Source organism: Hyperolius riggenbachi, chromosome 2 (assembly GCF_040937935.1).
Source record: "Hyperolius riggenbachi isolate aHypRig1 chromosome 2, aHypRig1.pri, whole genome shotgun sequence".
In the NCBI taxonomy this organism is placed as follows: Eukaryota; Metazoa; Chordata; class Amphibia; order Anura; family Hyperoliidae; genus Hyperolius; species Hyperolius riggenbachi.
Window position 1 is genome coordinate 272,904,714 of NC_090647.1, and position 19,379 is coordinate 272,924,092.

The window sequence follows — 19,379 nt, forward strand, 5'->3', positions numbered from 1 at the left end:
CGGTAAGGGGTACAATCTTCTGCCACTCTTCTTTCATTACATCTTCCATTTCCATTGTACATACACATGTCTATCTCATTATGTCACATTTCAGTTCGGGTATCCTTTAAAAAAAGGAAAGGATTCCCTTGACTTATTTAAGTGTGTATAGTAACTTTTTTTTCTCCCTTCGTTTTGAAGTACCTTCCTCCGCATCATCATCGGATTCCCACTGTATGGCCTCCTTGACTGACTTTACGAATGGTGTTACTAGAGCAAAGTCAAAACCACACTGTAACGTATCTTCTAGCGTGGGTTCAATAGCAGTGGAGGTCTGTGGCTGTCCATCTGATTGTGCTAGTGGAAGTTTGGCGATGTATAATTGCATAGAATCCTGTACCGCCTTTTTGATTAGTTCAGATACATCTAATGAAGATTCAGCCGGCTCTGCAGACATTTGTTTGAAACAGGCTGCACATACTAGTTTTCCCGGCAAAACTATGTCACAGCAGGCCCAGCAACCCTGTGCTCTCTTTAAACGAGGTTCCGGAGAATGGTGGCGTCTTGGCGATCTGCTACGTCCATGGGACGAGTAATGATCGGAGTAATGATGCCTTCGGTGAGATCGGGATCTGCTCCTAGATCGGTGTCTGCTCCTATCTTCTGACCGGTGCTGGCATGATGGTGAAGATTTTTTCGTAGCCTTCCTTCCCTCCATTCTTGGCAGGCTTCGTTTTTCAGGGCTGAAAGAGTAATAGTCATATTATGACTAATATTGTACATAATGCTCCCCCACAATTCACATACTTACGTGAACCGCACCTACCTATCAACAGTATGCTGGTCTTTTTTGGGCGCAACAGTGTCCGAAGGCAAAGACGATAGATCAGGCGGAGCAGGCAAGGCAGTTCTGTAAAGAACAGCATAGGTAGGTATAAATGAGAAAAGATATAAGAGCAGATGCAGATTAGGAACAGAAAAATAGATAACCGTACTTACTGAATAACTTGCAAGTTGTCAGACTCCATATCCTCAGAATAAGGACCCTCCGAGGCAGACAGCGAGGCAGCAGCTTCTGAATCAGCTGTGCCTGACATGGCAGCGGCGGTGGCAGCGTTAGCTTCAGAAGCCCTGAAGCTTGTTCTGGCATATCCTGCATTTAAACCGCCCGCCCCCTCCTGCTGTCGCCCCTGCGACCAATGAGAGGCAAGCCTGAGACCACCAATGGACGGACGAGGGCATCTCCTCTCCGTCACTGCTACTCGGCCAACTAACACGCCCCCTCCGGCGCCCGGCCACTCCACGCGGTTTCCGGCCACGCGACCGGAAGTCCGCATCCTGTCCCGCCTCCCGACATCACTGCGCTCCACTTACAGGCCGGCCGAGGAACGCAAGCCTACCACGAGGAGGATGGCGGCGGCTGACCAATCTGACCGAGGGAGGAAGAAAGTAAGTAGTGAGAGAGGCGCATTGGGCCTAAGAAAAGACTTGTTTAGAGTCTATACCACGATAGGGCATAGAAGCAGATTCTGCACACCTTTAGTGCGCCCACTGCCAGCCCACCAAAGAACCCCCCCCAAGACCAGAAGAACAGGGGGTGCCCCTCTTAGACCCAATTTATAGGCCGGACAGGGGGCCTTCACACAGGGGAGAACGTGTGTGGAGGCTGTAAGAAGACAGCCAGGTAGGTGCAAAAAATAAAAAAAATTTCTGAGCTTAAAACCCAGAGATCTGATCCATGAGGTGAGGACAAAAAAAAAAAAAAAGACAGAAAGACAGCGAGCACCTCCTCTCGGACGCATTTAAATATCTACTGGTCCAATGAGGTAGTGGGGGCGGAACCACTACCAATGTGCTGCCATGGAGGCATAAGGAAATTATAGATAAAAAGAACCCCCAGCATGCAACTGTCCCACCTTAAGCTTTCTACCTCGGCGCTACTGGACCCGCTACAGTTTGCGTATAGAGCGAACAGATCCAATGATGATGCCATCAACATCTGCCTGGAGCTTACAAACAACCGCCTTGACCCAGAGGAAAGCACAACAGAGGCTGTTTTTCCTCCGCCAACTGAAGAAGTTTGGGATGGCTCAGGAGCTGCTGACGAACTTCTACACAGCTACCACTGAGTCCGTCCTCTGCTCATCCATCCTAGTCTGGTACGCTGGCTCCTCCAACAGCGACAGATACAAGCTCCAGAGGGTCATTAGATCGGCGGAGAGAATCATCGGTAGACCTCTCCCCTCATTCGACCTCCTCCACAACTCCAGATTACGATCTAGAGCACTGAGAATTGCCTGTGATCCCTCACACCCGGGCCACCGCTTTTTCAGCCGGCTCCATTCAGGCCGCAGGTTTCGAGCCATTTACACCAGAACTTCGAGGCATAGAGACTCCTTTTTCCCCTCTGCCATCAATCTCCTAAACTCCCTTCATCTCTAACGCTTCCCCCCCCCCCCCCCCCAATGCTGCAGTTGCCGACCTGAAGGACTGTCTAGTATAAAACTGTTTAAACTGCACCCTGCGAACTACCGCTATACCGCTGCTCGTCAAACTATTAATATGTACTACTGATTATACCGTATGTTTTGATATGTCTATTCCCCTCTACTGTACTATTGTATGACTATGCTTCTTTTCTTATGTTGATACTACTCTCACTCTCTCTCTGAGCAATTGTATGTGCCAAACCCAATTCCGGGCACGACCCAGTCGTGCTTGGCGATTAAAAAGATTTCTGATTCTTCAACTGAATGGTAATGGCTATTAAAGGGCCAGTGCTCCTAAAGTATGTGATAACTCCAAAACATAACAGCAGAAAAAGTTTTGAATGCAGGATTAGCATCTTTATCACTTAATACACTCAGACCAGTTGCTGTTGAAATTTGGTTTTTATGGTGACAATACCACTTTAAGGGAGAGCTCGTCAGTGGAATGCTGAGAGCTGGGTGAGTGACCTCTCATTTAAGCTCTGCACAGGACACTGCAGAGGGAAGGAGGCACTATGGGAGGGGAGTGAGCCGCCTTTACAACCTCAGGTGCCTGTAGACATGTGCCTACAGTTCCTTACGGTAAATCCGGCCCTACTTTCAGCCCTTACAGCCAGTTTCCCTGGCGTTCTATTGCTAAGTAATAGGGGCTGCTGGGGCATGCAGTGCCACCAAGCAGTATATGAGAGCTGGCTAGAAATTGTGTTGCAGTAATAGGGGCTGCTGGGACTTGTAGTGCCATAATATATACATTAGGAGGCAGAAAAGGATTAAAATGTAATGGGGCCCTAGGCAAGATAGCAGTTTTTACCCACCACTGATCAACTGGCTTTTTAGTAAGATTTGGTGGGGGGTAGCATCCACTAGGCCCCTAGATTTTCTCCAGGTCCTAGCAGTAACCTAGGGTTGCCTTGTGGATGATCCAGCTCTGATAAGAGGGCTGGCTGGGACTTGCTTTGCACTAAAAGGGGCTACTTTTTCCAATGAACACAACTGGTGGTTCCAGAGATATGTATTACGCTGCAAGACTCTCAAAGTGGCTCCCATGACTTGTCTCTGCTGCATGCAGATCCAGTATATGCAGAATGACTAGCCACAGAAGTATACATGGTGGTTTGCCTGGGTGCAAACTGTGCATGTGCAGAAGGGCTGTGCGCAGAGGACCAAGTTGGGAAACCTGAAGAAAGGACACCACCACACCAGTTTATAAACCAGATGCACGGGAAGGGAATACTTGGACAGATTTTTATAGCTGACACAGGAAACATTTTTAAGAAAAACTTTGTTCAAATGAGCTCTTGAGATAATGCATTTCCATACTGCACATTTTCACACAAGTGGATTAAAAAAAAAATCCCTCAGTAATAGGAATCCTCCAACACCCCATTGTTCTAGCATAGGGTCCCTTCATACCTGTTTAAAGGGAAGGTTCAGGGACTATCTAAAAAAAATAAAAATCCATTTCCACTTACCTGGGGCTTCCTCCAGCCCGTGGCAGGCAGGAGGTGCCCTCGGCGCCGCTCCGCAGGCTCCCGGTGGTCTCCGGTGGCCGACCCGACCTGGCCAGGCCGGGCCTCTTCTGCGCTCCATGGTGCGTTCCACGCCGGCACGCTGACGTCATCGGACGTCCTCCGGGCTGTACTGCGCAGGCTCAGTAGTTCTGAGATTAAGGTCCATGTGTGCTCAGTAGATCTAAGTTCTTGTACATGGAGGATGTGAAGCAGGGCATCAGTGCCTTCATTCTATTCAGCATGCATAGACCTTACTCGCACATGCCTAGTCTGGATGAGCTTAACCCCAGCTTAAAGCACAACCGGTTATGAAGAGGGACCCTGCGCTGGGAATAGTGCATTCTACAAGGTTTCGAGAAGGCGTCCAACTACTGAGGTAAGTACCGTATTTTTCGGACTATAAGACGCTCCTGACCATAAGACACACCTAGGTTTAGAGAACAAAAACCAGGGGAAACATTTTTTTTTTTTAGTAAACCTGGTGCATCCATGGTGAAAGGGCATCTTGTGGATTACGCCCCCTTTGTATCTCATGCCCCCTAGTACAGTACCTCTTGTGTCTCCCTGTGTCCTCCTCTATGCCTCTTTGTGTCCCCCTGTTTTCTCCATTTGTACCCTGTGTTCTCCTCTGCATGGGCACAGTACAGGGAGTCCCCAACATTGCGGCAGGTTGGAGGTTCATATTGGCAGGCGTTCACAAGTCAGTAACTCCCTGCATTTGAACTAAGACGCAGTGACTTTTTCCCCCCACTTTTGGGGGGAGAAAAAGCGAGTCTTATAGTAAAAAAAAATAAAAAATACAGTATCTACCTTTTTCCCCACTTCTGGTTTGTTTTAAAGAGAACCCCAGGTGGGTTTCCGCAATCACTATAGGACACAGAGGCATATTCTGCATACTATAACCAGCCTCTGTGTCCTTCTACTGTGCCCCCAGCCGCCCCAGTGCTCTGCTGTCCCCACTTATAAAAACCGCCACACTAGCGACACACAGATTGTCGCTAGCTGGCTGTTTACATTGATGCTGCCACTCACCAATGCTCCACCACCTCCTGTATATCGCGGCTCCCTGCCTGCATCCCTTCCCTCTCTCCTTCGTAAGCCGATTGGAGGAAGCTTACGCAGGCGGGGAGTCGCGATATACAGGAGGTGGAGGAGTGGTGGTGAGTAGGAGCATCAATGTAAACAGCCAGCTACTGTGTCGCTAGCGTGGCGGTTTTTATAAAATGGGACAGCAGAGCATGGGGGGTGGGGGCGTCTGGGGGCACAGTATAAGGACACAAAGGCAGAAACCCACCTCGGGTTCTCTTTAAAGAAAACCTGAAGCAGATTGTGACCTGAAAGCCAGATACTTAGGAAGAGGGCTAGCTGAAGCTGTACATCTATCCATACATATATACAAGACTATTGCGTTGTCTGGCTTTCCTGCTCAGAAAATGGAGTCTTAAAATCCCACTTCCTGTGAACTACAAATCTAGAGCAGGCTGTGCCGGTTTAGGGCAGAGACACAATGCAGAACAGTTTTTGATCTGTTTCTAAAAACGCACCCATTGACTTGCATTAGAATTGCTACAATCGCGGGTCTATTGGATGCTGGTTCATTCACTCTAATAAATCTTCAGTAAGTTGAAGGGTTGGCTAACACCTTGTGGTTGATTCACTATAACAAATAGTGTGCTTTATCAGAGTTAACATGCCTTATCAGAGTAGCATAGTGAGCGCTACAAACGTATGCCTGCTAATTAGCAATGTCGAGAGCTCCACTCGTCCTCCCCTGAGCCACTGTGGGCCCAATCACTTTAAAGGACATTATCCCCGCACTTTGATTGGCCTAATAGGCTGCCTGTCAAGTTTCCTGACAAGTGACAGGCAGCCTGTTGGGCCAATCGAAGTGCAGGGATAATGTCCTTTAAAGTGATTGGACCCGCAGTGGCTCAGGGCAGGACGAGTGGAGCTCTTGTCATTGCCAATTAACGGGCATACGTTTATAGCGCTCACTATGCTACTCTGATAAGGCATGCTATTTGTTATAGTGAATCAACCTGCATGTGTGAGAAAAATAGGCCAATCAAATTCCACATAGGCAGAATCCAATTGGTCAAGTTTAAAGATGCCTAAATTTGAATTCAAAATTAGCATAATCCTCCATCAACTCTTATATAAAACTCACTAACTATCGTAACTGTAAATAAGGAACATCTTCACCATATTTATTTTACAACGCAAATAAGCTAATTTCCTTTATTTAAAAAATGAACAAAAACAAAACAATACTAACAGCCACAAAACAAGTATAATCCCTGCAAAAAAGGGATAAGCTCCTTCAATGGCAACAGAATGCTTCATGCCAGTATTTTCTTCCACAGGTTCATTCAATCCCTTCTTGTTTGTCCTTAATAGCAACCTAGAGAGAAAAAAAACATGTTTAAAAAGTATAATATTGAAATATTAAATTTACTACAAAAGATATGCAATGAAGTTGTGTAGGGGTGGTCAGTGAGAGGCAAGTGATTCAAAACTAAGCAAACCTGAAGTGAGGAAACTGTCTTCAGGTCTGATACACCACTATAGACTCTGGGTAGCATAAAGCCTTTCCGTTCCTCTGTCCAACCCTTCTTTGTAATAATTCCTTTTTTTTTGTATAGCGCTTTTCTCCTGTCGGACTCAAAGCACATGCGAGACAGCCACTAGAGCGCACTCAGTAGGCAGTAGCAGTGTTAGGAGTCTTGACCAAAGAACTTCTTACTGAATAGGAAGAGCAGAGATTTTAACCCAGGTCTCCTTTGTCAGAGGCCACTGTTGGGGCTTCTAGCGCTGTCCCTGGTTGTAGATATTCCACCGAATAGTTCTTTGGAATACCTTGTGTCCCCGAGTGGTTCTGAGGATGAGTGCATCTGCACTGCACATGCATGAGTTCAGAATCGCACATGCGTAGTACAGATGCGCTCCTCCTTGAAACTACTTGGGGGCATGAGTAGTTCCAAAGATTGCTTGAGGAGTTCCAAAAAGCTATTAAACTGAGTAACTCAAATAGCTACACCCAGGGATTCCTCCAACATTTGTCGGTGCCGAGCTGCATATAAAACAAGACGTACATTCCTGGACCGCAACTTATCTGTATGTTAAAGACTGACACTAGTCTTTTCTTTCTGTACAGGTTCACTTTAAAAAAAAATTCTAGCAGGTTTAAAGGAAACCTGAAAAGAAGAAAAGAAAAAAGTATTTTATATGTACCTAGGGTTTCCTCCAGCCCCCTCAGACTGATGGCTTTCTCACCGTCGTCCCAGGCCACCTCAAACCTCTACTACCCGGCCCGGCAATCCCTGTAGCCGTCGTGTACAGCGCATGCACAGCGCGTCACTTGGATCATTCTGTGCTGCAGCTGGACTGTGCATGCGTCAACTCAAGTCGATGGAAGAATCCAAACCGGCTACTGAAGGATTGAGGCAGCCCGGGAAGATAGTGAGGGAGCTGGAGGAAGCCCCAGACACGTATAAAAAAAAAAAAATTCTTGTCTCAGCCCAGGTACACTTTGACAGTGCATATATACATTAATAAAATAGAAATAGGCTAAAACTGCACGTTATGCACTTACCCTAAATCTTTCCTCCAAAAGAGACAGTTCACTTATCAAATCCGTAATGGCATTAGTAAAAGCCTCTTGAGGACTGTACTCCGGTGTAGTCTGAACTCTGATTACAATTTTATGCTCTAGAGGATGTGGAACTTTGTACCCTGCAAACAGCACCTGAGGATCTTTCAGCAGCTGCCTTTGAAAACAAAACAAAAAACAAAACAAATGTTGCAAACATTTTAACACAATGGGTATCATTCATAAAGAGGCTGTCGGTAAGGGGAATCGATGCGGAAAAACACCGCTGGCGGTGTTTTAGACTTCTGGGTGGGCATTCATAAAGAAGTATCCATGTGCGGAAGCAGTGCGGAGATTCCCCGAACTAGGCTGGCGGTAGGCTTGCGGAGACACGGAAGCTGCCGAGTTGATACATTTCTCCGTGTTCCGCTCTGCTGCAGCTGCCTGGGAGGTCTGTGTGTCTCCATTCACTTACATTGTTATCGCCACATCAGAGGGAGCGGGACTTTCCGACGTTGCACCGCTGGCGGTATTCTTTATGAATGAACATTTTGCTACATTTGTACCGATAATCACCGCACAAGGCGGTGATTTATCACTCTGCTCGGTAGTGTCATTTTTCCATGCGGAAAGAGGCTTTATGAATGCTGACTTTGCCGAGTGGTCGGTAAAGTCAGCTGTTTTAAGCATTTCCGCATGCGGAAATGCTTTATGAATGATAGCCATTGTATATTATGAGCTGGGTGATCATTTACATGGCAACTTTCACTAAACTGTGATTATATAAACTTATCCCTGCAATTAAGGCTTGTTTCCCACTGCACTTGTCAGATTGCATGCGATCACAGAGTTGCCATGGACTTGCTCATAGAAATCCCACATTAGTGTTCCACTAATGGGCAAACCACACTGCATGCTGCCTTTTTTGTGCAACTGAATGGGACTTTACAATAGCATAAAAAAAAAAAATTAAAAAAAATCATATAGTAAATGCAAAATAAAAAAAAAAAATGTTCTGCAGAATGGGGTACCTTAGGTTTATAGATATGGTCAATGAGATGCTAATATTTCCATGTTATATGCAAATTATATGCAGATCGGATTTCCTCTTGATTCTGATTGGTCCAGTTTGAAGCTATGTACAATTTTCCTAAAATGTATCTGCAAATCAGAAACATTAGTATCTCATTGAGCATCTCTAGTGTTGTACGACAACAAGAGATCTATTGCTGGGAAGTGATGCATAGCAGTTTAATCTGACTAGCCAGCGAAATGTACCTAGCAACAGGTGATGCACTGTAACTGAAAGCAAAAGGAGGCTGCATAGCTCAGACCAGACATGCTTATAGCTGATCACAAGTATATAATACTTGGAAATCCAGTGCTGGAAAGTGCTGAGGGCAGAGGCAGCAGAACACAGCAACATCACCTATGTATAAGTTCTACAGCCTGCTGACAGTGGGAAAATGAAAACTAAAAAGTCAGCCAGGGATCTCTAAGGCTGCAGTAGCGTCCCGATCACAAATCTGAAGCAAGCAAGTCAGACTTCAGTCAGAAATATCTGATCTGAATGCATGTTAAGATTTTATGGCTTAGGCCTCATTCACACTAGTTGCTGTATGCTTTTCACAGCGCATTGTGCTATGCACATTGCGTACAGCTTTTTCCATTGATTCTAATGTAACAAATTCACAGCTATGCGCTTTGTTACTGTTCGTTTAAGAAACGTGGTGTTGCATGCATTTCTGTGCGTTGCGCTGTGAAGCGCACACTAATGCAAGTCAATGGGTGTGCTTTTTAAGAGCATAGCAATGCGCTTTGGAGAGGCTTTTTTTAACCTCTAAAAAAACCCCATTTCAAATAAACATCAAATAAGAAAAGCATGCTGAACAAAAACGCATTCAAGCGCATTTAATTGCATGTAAAACCCACAGGTCCACTAAAAAAAGTGCACCACAATGCACTGAAAAGTGTGATGAAACGCGCATCAACGCATGCATTTTTTTTAATCATGCGCGTCAATAAGTTTCTGAACGCACCCAATGTGAACGAGGCCTAAACGTAATGGAGACAGAGCCTCAGCAGGACAACCAGGCAACTTGTATTGTTTAAAAGGGAAATAAATAGGTTAGCCTCTATATCCCTCTTACTTCAGGTGTGCATATAGGTGTCCATGGAGAGGATCTGAGCAAGAGAGTGCAGTGGTGAGTAGTTAAAAGGCATCCAAGGTGAAAATAAATGAATGAGATAAACAATTGTATCTATCCTCCTTCTTCTAAAAATAACCTTTCTAGTGGTCCCACAGTTCATTTATATTTAACCACTTAAGCTCTCAGTCGTTTTCACTTTATGCATCCGAGCAATGTTCACCTCCCATTCATTCGCCTATAACTTTATCACTACTTATCACAATGAACTGATCTATATCTTGCTTTTTCCGCCACCAATGAGGCTTTCTTTGGGCGGTACATTTTGCTAAGAGCTACCTTACTGTAAATGCATTTTGACAGTAAGAATAAGAAAAAAAACGGAAACAATTCATTATTTCTCAGTTTTCGGCCATTATAGTTTTAAAATAATACATGCCTCCATAATTAAAACCCACGTATTGTAATTGCCCATTTGTCACGGTTATTTCACCGTTTAAATTATGTCCCTATCACAATGTATGGCGACAATATTTTATTTGGAAATAACAGAGCATTCTTCCCATTTTGCATCCATCACTATTTACAAGCTTATAAAAAAAAATGTATAGAAATATTTCAACTTTACATAGATATTTAAATAGTTTAAACCCTTAGGTAAATATTTGTGTTTTGTTTTTTTAAATTGTAATGTTTTTTTTTTTTTATTAAATATTTTATGTGGGTATTTTTGGGAGGGGGGGGGGGGAGAAGTAAATAGTGTTTTATTTAGGGAAAAGTGTGTGTAATGTAATTTTTTTTTACTTTTAGATGTAGTTTTACTCTTTGGCCACAAGATGGCAACCTCGAGTTTGTTTACATGACGTCACTCTAAGAGTACAATGTACGCTTAGAGCGACATAGTCTCAGAAAAGGCGTAGCTTCCGAGAGAAGCTGTCGCTTTTTCAGTGAGGGAGAGGAATCAGTGATCGGGCACCATAGCCCGATACATTGATTCCTGGGCCACCGAATCCGCGGCCGGGAGTGCGCGATCGGCCGCGGGAGCGCGCCTGTCCTCTGACGTTTTTAAACACGTCTACCTCATTACGTCATGTGTCACCTTGGATGTCCTTTAAAAGGGACACTTAAGTCTCTGAAAAAAATGAGTTTTACTCACCTGGGGCTTCCAGCAGCCCCCTGCAGCTGTATCGTGCCCACGCCGACTCCATCAGATGCTCTTGGCCCCGCCAGCAGCCACATCCGGTTTTGGCGACAGGAGCCGACAGGCCAGGAACGCGAGTGATTCTTTGCGTTCCTGGCCACAATAGCGCCCTCTATGCTGCTATAGCATAGAGCGCTATTGTGGCCGGGAACGCGAAGAATCACTCGCGTTCCACTCCTGTCGCCGAAACCAAAAGTGGCTGCCGGCGGGGCCAGGAGCATGTGATAGAGTCGGCGTGGGCACGATACAGCTGCAGGGGGCTGCTGGAAGCCCCAGGTGAGTAAAACTCTTTTTCAGAGACTTAAGTGTCCCTTTAAGGAGAACAGTAAGGCAGAGCTCACACCTGTGTTTTTTACAAAAAAAAGAAAAACACATTTAAACTGAGGACTCATGACAGCAGTGCAGCACTGTGTACTTTTTTCCTATCAATTGCATTAGTGAAAAAAAACATGTCCTTTTTTTCCCACATACAAACACACATGATGTGTAGATAATGCCTACAGAAAACTAATGCTGGGAATACACGGCTCTATTCTGAGCCATTTAGATGGCTCGATAGATAATTTCCGATATGTCCGATCTTCCACGCTCGATTCTGCATGAAGAACTATGAGAAAAGATAAAACAATTGAGCAGAAGAGAATCGCCTGCAGAATCAAGCGCGGAAAACGATCGGGCGCGGAATCGAGCAGCAAAATCGAGCCGTGTATGCCCAGCATTACAGAGAAGTGTGACTCCTGCCTAAGCCTGCTCAAATGCGGCCTTGCTACTCCTACAGGGAGTATGGGTACACTTCAAATATTGATAAGATGATTAAGATACAAAAATAATTTTAATTCATGGCAGAATACATTCAGGAAAGGTGATCATTACTACTTACGATTTAATAATGTTTCCAATTGTGTGATCTTCTTTGTTTATAGTAAATAAACAGGCATTGGGTACCTTTGTGTCCTTAGTGATGGTGATTCTACAAGGCAAATTAACAAAAAAAATGTCAGATTTCCTAAAAGGAAACAAAACATAGAGCTTTAGCTCTTAGGAGAAATGAAAGGCTGATGCGGAATTAACCCATAATCTAATAATAAACAAACCCGCTTCCTGTTAACATAAAAAGAACAAATAAAATGTAAAACTGCTTGTCTGGCTAATCAGTGAACTGCTAAGCAAAATGGTTGCAGTTAGAATGAGTACAAAGATGTAAATCTGAGACAGAGGTCATTGCTTTACCTCCCAGTACTCTGAGGATGATTTACAAATGTACAGACATCTGAAGACGGCGCAGTAAGGGGCTGCCTCCCCACACTTTTACTTTTACCCACTTCTATAAAAGATATGCAGCCTTTTTTGTTTTTGTGTAGTATAACTGTAATTACAGTAGTGTGCAGTGTAGGGCTCCATTTACTCTTCCAGCTGGACCCCTGCCTCACCAGCTCAAAACAGGCTTTTTGGTTCCCCTGCCACTGACTCCAGTATGGTTGCTGAGGATCCTAGCTCCAGACACACCGCCCCTCTCAGATGCCAACTCCTGGCTCTCTCTGCTCCCCAGCCACGGACTCCACTTGGTGAGATCTGCTGCACACTAACGGTCAGCCCATATGGCCACAGGACTCCTGTCACCGCTCCAGCCCTCCCGATCCTGCAACTTCCTGTGCCCACCACCTCTTCATTTTGCCACGTGTTTGGATGAAGTCTCCTGGGCCTGCCACCTTTTCAGCCCTGCAGACAGCAGGCCTCGCCTCAATCTCCCTTTTCAAGGCCTTGAGCAGTAGCACTGTGGAAGCTCTGCTTGTATGGTAATCTGCAGCCCGATCAGCTTCCATGGCCCCCTCCATCACCAACATCATCATTTCCAACACCCATGCGACATCCAGGCATCATCTGGTGAGATCTCCACAGCTGCCATGCCTCTTGCCGCTATTTTCTGTCTGCCTTCAGTTGATCTGGTGCACATTTTGGAATGGTGCCCGTCCGCTAATTGCACTGATTGCCACCGTTATTGCTATTTGCAATGCTCCTTGCCTCAGACTGACCTGCTCAACAGAGTGGACTGTGACTTCTTTACATGGATTGCTCTACAATTATCAAATCGGATGGCCAATATGTGTATGGGCACAGAGGTGAAAATAAACTGATGAGAAAAACGATTGTAATCCTCCTTCTCCTAAAATTGACTTTTATTTTAGACATCCCACAGTTTTATTTTATATTTAAATCTAGTTTTTACGTTTTTACTGTTTCATTTTCTCTGCTCAATGACACCTTCATTGAAGTATGTCAGAGCTCAAATCATTGAATTATTGACCCTATTTATCTTTTCCCTGCTCTCAGGAGCCATTTACTAACAGGAAAGTGTTTTATGACTGTAAATACTAGTGAGGGTTACGCTATAGTCTGACCCAGTCCGATCCGGGCAGAAACTGTCACTTTCATACCTGATGTTTAACTTTCTTAGGCAGAGAAATAAAAAAAAAGGGGAACACACACTAGTTATTTGTGTTCTTGACACTGTACATACACATGACTATCTCATCATGTCACATGCCACGTCGTGTGTCCTTTAACATTGTTGAACTGATTAAAGACCACAGAAAACACAGTTCTACCCTCCACCCAGTCCTCATTGGCAAGACTGAAGTTTCCAGGGTACTATGCGTCCAGTTCCTTGGCACAACCATAACTAAATAAAAATATGACCTAATATGGGGGTAGATCAACACTAAATTTCAGAAAAAGGCACAGATGAGGTTATTCTTTCTGCGCCAACTGAAATGTTCGGAATCCCACGAGAGCTGCTCATCAACTTTTAAACCGCTACCATTGAATCCATCCATTGTTCCTCCACCATCGTCTGGTACGCAGAGGCTAACGCTAGTGACAAGTACAAACTCCATAGAGTAATTAGTGCTGCAGAAAATCATAGGATTGTCTCTGCCACTTCTAGATCTCCTCCACACTGTCAGAATGAGGAGAAAAGCCACCAGAATTTTGCATCACCCCTCCCACTTAATCAGTTGTTTCTTTAAGCTTCTCCCATCAGGCCACCGTTACAGAAAAATCTCCTCCAGAATCACCATTGTATTGTGTTGCTCTGCCACCACACATTTATGTGATAAATGTGCAGGTCTGCAATCCTCTGGCCAGCAATGCATAGAGAAGTGAGATTGCTCACATTTTTGGGTATTTGCTGTCCCTACCCTAGCACATTGACAATCACTGCAATACTGAAGCCCTGTGCACATTTTATTTGGTTCTCGTCCACCTACCTTTGTAAAACTAAATGAACTTTACAACACAGATGAACTATGAAAATCTTATATGAGCCAGTTCACAGTGATAAGTTTGTCCATGGTGTTTAGAGAGCATTTTTGGGGATTTAAAACACAACTGAAGTGAGAGGGATGTGGAGGCTGCCTTATTTATATCCATTTAAGCAATACCAGTTGCCTGGCTGACCTGCTGATTATCTGCCTCTTATACTTTTAGCCAGACCCTGAACAAGCATATGCAGATCAGGTGTTTCTGCCATTATTGTCAGATCTGACAAGATTAGATGCATGCTTGTTTCTGGTGTTATTCAAACACTACTGCAGCCAAATAGACCGCCAGGCAACTGGTATTGTTTAAAATGAAATAAATATGGCAGCTGCCATACTCTTCTCACTTTTTTTCTCACAGTTGTCCTTCAAGCTATATTAATGAGTCACCTGCAAAAACTTGGCATCATACTCTTAGAACAAAACAACTTCACCAAACCTATAATTTAAAATTAGCGGAATAATTCAGTAGTCATTAACAGCTAGTCTGATTCTTTTGATTAATAATAGGTATTGGCTATTGTGTACCAGCAGCCTGGCAAAGTTCCCTCTACCCTGTATGAATGTTTAGATTTGATTTGTCCAATCTGACTATTTATAGTAGAGATAAGCTACAATTACATTTACACCCAGGCTTCTTTGACTTTTCTTGCCAGATGTGTTTTTTCTTCAGGGATAAACCTGCTCTCTGAGCTTTCTTGCTCCTTTATTACTTTTGAGTAAACAGCATAGTATTTCAAAGGAGAAGACATTCCCTGGTATGTACTAGACTTTACATGCAAGCATCTAACATTAGACAGATGTGCCCACAGTCATTCCATATGTACATACAGCCGGCCCGGGGGGCTAATGAGCGGGTGGACCCAGCGGATCAGCACGGAGGGCGCGGACATCGTCCTCCATGCCTTAAAAGATGATGCAGGTAATTAACTTTTTTTTGGTAATTTGGCCTCGTAAGTCCTTTAACAATGAGGGGAGGGGGAATTCCCTCGCGGTGCATCTGTTAAGTGTGTGTGTGTGTGTGTGTGTGTGTGTGTGTGTGTGTGTGTGTGTGTGTGTGTGTGTGTGTGTGTGTGTGTGTGTGTGTGTGTGTGTGTGTGTGTGTGTGTGTGTGTGTGTGTGTGTGTGCTCTCAGAAGGTGCCTGTGTTTCTGAGCTGTCTGCAGGAGAGCAGAAGAAATGCAACTTGTTATAAACATTTGTAAATGTTTGTGACTCCACAGCTTTGCATACTTTTTTTTTTGCTTTCAGAGAAAAATAAAATACTATGTAGCCTGATATGCAAAAAAACAACACTGGCTGTGCATTGAAGCAGACAACCCTTTTGCGAATGATTTGTTCCAATAGAGCTAAATCCTACACACAATGAATTTAAATCTTTTGCCTCTGATATTTAACATGAAAAGTAAGAAAATGTTTACACAGCTACTTAAGACATTATTTGTACATTGTCATTTAGAACACTTGGGTATTGATAGTGTTCCTTTAACTCTGCCACTCGACTTATCCAATTCTCTTCACGCACTTCATCTGCTGCTCCTCTCTGCCAAGCTCTTCATAGGCTGCCAATTAACTAGAGGATTCACATCAAACTCTTAACTCTAACCTACAAAGTTCTTCACAATCACTCTCCCCTGTACAGCTTTTCACTAGTTTACAGATACCAACCCAACCTCCATTCTGCACACATACTCCTTCTGCCTCCTCTAGAATCACCTCCTTGATTTCAAGTATTCAAGATATCTCTGAAGCATCAGCACCCCTGGAATTCCATGCCAAAACACATCCATCACTCTGCAACCTTCAAAATAACATAAAGTGAGAGAAAGATACTTAGCTGGGGCTTCTTCCAGTCCTGCACAGTCTAGAAGGTCCCGCACTGTCCTCCTGGTCTGCACCTCTATGTTGGTATCATCCCATGTGCTGTCCCAGCAGCACGCTCCTCAATCACGCTCCCACAGCCAGTGGCATTCTGGACCTGCGCTGTTTGTTAAACTAGCAATTGTGCCGGCGCAGAACACTCCTGGCCACTAAAGAACGATAGAGCGTAGCTTGGGCCAGGCATGCACAGTAGCCCACGACTGAGCCAGTTGTGGCCTATAACAGCAGCACAACAGAGGTGCTTAACTTGAATCCTTGTGCAGATCACTTGATACTCCTCCCTGTATTGCCTGATGAGGCGGGTTTGAGCCTGCAAAACGCGTTGCAAATTTTTTGGGAGTTTCTAATAAATGTGTTTGACTGTCTGAATTGCAGTCGTTGTCATGTCTGCTTGAGGGAGGTAAGACCACCACTTCCTCCTTCATTTTTGCCATTTGAGTTGGTTTTTAAGCTCATTTAATCTAATTTTATACTTTTGGTGCCTCTGTTCATTGTATACAGCAGCACAACGGAGCAGTTCAGGAAGACAGCAAGGGACCTCTGAAAAACAGCAATTTTCAGGAATATTTCTGGGCCCTGCATTCCCTGAATCACATCACTCTAAAAATATTGCACGCACCTTTATTTTGGCAAATCGCAAAAAAATGCTAACATGCATGGTGGTTTCAGCGTACGGTTCTTAGCTCTTAAACTAAGCACCCCATAGCATTAATAATGTACTACACATAGCGTGTAAGGATCATTCAGGGCTCCGGCATTCGCCGGACCCCAAATTACATCCCCCTCCGACTACCCAGAGGGGGAATAGTATTTTACACTGCAGGGGATTTGAGTGTCAGCAGGGTGAGCCAACATTCGGCTCACCCTGCGCCCAGCTCACCAGTGGTGTATGTATATGTACACCGAACCATGTCTGTTCTGTTTGCCTCTGAATCCTGTACCAAAACAGTACATGTTATCTTTAAACTATTTGTTAGGTATATCCCTTCAGCATAATAGAGTCTTTTGCAGCTAGCCCGTTGAACTTACTTCTTCTCACCCTCGAATAACAGAAACGACTCGAATGCCGGCGGGGCGTTCATTTTTCACACACAATTCTTCCACTCTGCAGTACAGCTATGAACCCTACAGGAAACCTTCAGCAATTCGTTACGTCACTTCCGGCTTCTGTCAGCCGTCTTCTTCCTGCTTTGTCTCAGCTGTGTGCTAAAGCAGCGGCCATGTTTCCGGAGACAAATGCGTACAGCAGACAGTAGCCTACACCAACATGGCTGCGGCCACTGCTTTTTTATCCCCCAAGCAGTGGTTTAAAATGATATAATTATGTAATATTTACAGTAGCAAAACACAACCTTTACAGAGCACGTTTATGTCGATTATAATAATAACCAAGTAGCCATAGAATAAAGGTTTGACCGACTTATCTCAGATGTTTTCCTGCTTAGAGCAAGTAGAATGCGTGCAATTCAAAAATACAAACAGCCTAAAAAGGACACTGCTGTATATTTCCCTCATAAAACGGAGGGTTTTGTTGAGGTATATAATAATGTATAACAATATACTGTTTGGACTAAGCTAATGTCTACATCAACTCTATGTATATACGGGCACACTGTTTATTCTGTTATTCATTTACTGCGTCATATACATCATTTGCGGTAAGGTATGTCTGAAGAGAGGGTGAAAGGCAGAGATGCGTGATGTAATCGGTGTTATTCGAAGGTTTCCAGATTCAAAGATGGCGGCGGAGGCGCTCTTCTCTCACGCCACTGGCAGTCACGTGCTTCTGGGCTGCAGCTCTCTGTTGTGTTGCCCTTCGTCTGATTGGCTAGCGGCTTGTGGGGTTGTAAGGCTGATCGCAACGCAGGGGATTTCACTGGTATCGATACCGCGGCACTTCCAAGACTGCGTCACATTGTCATGTCGTCCCAGCCGGAGACAACGGCTATGGCGGGTGGTGAGGGCTTCGGGAAGTTGGACGAGGACGGCCAGGTAAGAACAGGAAGCGTGCTGCACCGTACGTGCGCCCAGGGCTGCGGATACACGAGGGAGCGCACGCACCTGTCACCTCTCTCAGCCATACACGCAGCTGTGCCCCTCCACAGCACATAGTCCACACACACTACACAGATGGACTTTGCAGCGTGTCCACTGTTTACTAGGAGTTAGGCAGTGCGCGCCTCTAGGACGACTGTATAGATGGGTTCTCCTGTGTAGGAAAGTTCGTAGTGCTGTTCACCCTCTTTCCGTACATGTAGTTTGGACATTTGACCTAATCTTCCCCGGGAATAGTAAAGGAGGCTTCACTCCCTCCTTCCACTTCCAGATGGTTGCTCAAGCATTTTAAAGCTAGCTTTATTCATTTAGAAATGTGATGTAAAATTGGCTTACTAGTTTTATTCAGGGATGAGCAGAAACTACGCCAGTGCGAATTTACGCATCGTAGTTTGTAAGCAAAGTTTAAAAACTACGCTTACGAATTTACATGTAGCGAAGTACCGCTACGCGTAGCTTACGCCCACTATGCGTAGTTAACATGTGTATTGCTTAGTGAACTACGAATGCGTTACTTGCGACTAATTTTCCGCGTGCGATTGTATGCTTATAAATTTACGCATTGGAAAGGGTAATGTACGCATAGAAGAGTTCCCAGTGCAAACAGTTACAGAGAAATGCGTAAAATTTTCTGCATATCGGCATCCACATACACTACGCTTCACACTACGCGTAATTGCGTATTTTAACGCGTAGTCTACGAAATGCATGCAAAGCGAATATTTGATTTCGAACCCATAGTTTGGCGAAGCGTAATTGTGTAAAACTACGCGTAGTTCTAGCGTAGCGAAGTTGGCTGACTATGACCATCCCTAGTTTTATTTCCTTTTAGAAGAAACAAAATTACCAGGCGTTTAACTGGAAACTTGCACAGGGTTAATCAGATCCTGAATATGAGTAAATGAATCAAGCTGCCATTTATTTATTTAAAGGGAAGATCCGAGGAAAAAACAAAACACAAGTTTACTTACCCAGGGCTTCCTCCAGCTCCTGGAAGCTATGTCCCTCGCCGCAGCTCCGGTGTCCCCTCTATTGCAGATGCAGCTGACCTCGTTAGGTCGGCATCTCCTGCGCCTGCATGAGCGCTGCTCATGATCGTGCTCACGTGATCTGGAGTGTTAGGCACAGGACGCTCCAAACCACGTGAGGGCTATCATGAGCGCCGCAGAAAATGCCGACCTGGCAAAGTCATCATCTGCAGCAGAGTGGAC

The 19,379-nt window shown here is 44.7% G+C and overlaps 2 protein-coding genes and 1 long non-coding RNA gene across 5 annotated transcripts in view; 1 reads left to right on the plus strand and 2 right to left on the minus strand.

Moving 5' to 3' along the window:
• Positions 1–497: 497 nt before the first annotated feature.
• LOC137544312 (uncharacterized) lies at positions 498–1,096 on the minus strand. The gene is made up of 3 exons (XR_011025814.1): positions 979–1,096; positions 806–889; positions 498–722 (listed from the first exon to the last, which is right to left on the minus strand). It is a non-coding gene; the product is annotated as an uncharacterized lncRNA (long non-coding RNA).
• Positions 1,097–6,185: 5,089 nt separating this feature from the next.
• Positions 6,186–18,109, minus strand: POLR2J (RNA polymerase II subunit J). Of its 3 annotated transcripts, none has more exons than XM_068268692.1 (4): positions 17,762–18,109; positions 11,797–11,886; positions 7,572–7,746; positions 6,186–6,380 (listed from the first exon to the last, which is right to left on the minus strand). In XM_068268692.1, the coding sequence occupies exons 1-4, from the start codon at positions 17,764–17,766 to the stop codon at positions 6,345–6,347; spliced, it is 306 nt and encodes a 101-aa protein (XP_068124793.1). In that variant the 5' UTR covers positions 17,767–18,109; the 3' UTR covers positions 6,186–6,344. The 3 variants fall into 3 exon arrangements, with proteins under 3 accessions (XP_068124793.1, XP_068124792.1, XP_068124791.1); XM_068268691.1 differs by lacking the exon at positions 17,762–18,109 and adding an exon at positions 17,143–17,749; XM_068268690.1 differs by lacking the exon at positions 17,762–18,109 and adding an exon at positions 15,949–16,027.
• TXLNG (taxilin gamma) overlaps positions 17,931–19,379 on the plus strand; it is a 67,217-nt gene continuing 65,768 nt past the window's right edge. The window contains exon 1 of the mRNA XM_068268689.1: positions 17,931–18,105. Within this exon, the coding sequence (XP_068124790.1) occupies positions 18,034–18,105 (72 nt within the window). The 5' untranslated portion in view covers positions 17,931–18,033. The remainder of the gene's footprint in view (positions 18,106–19,379) is intronic.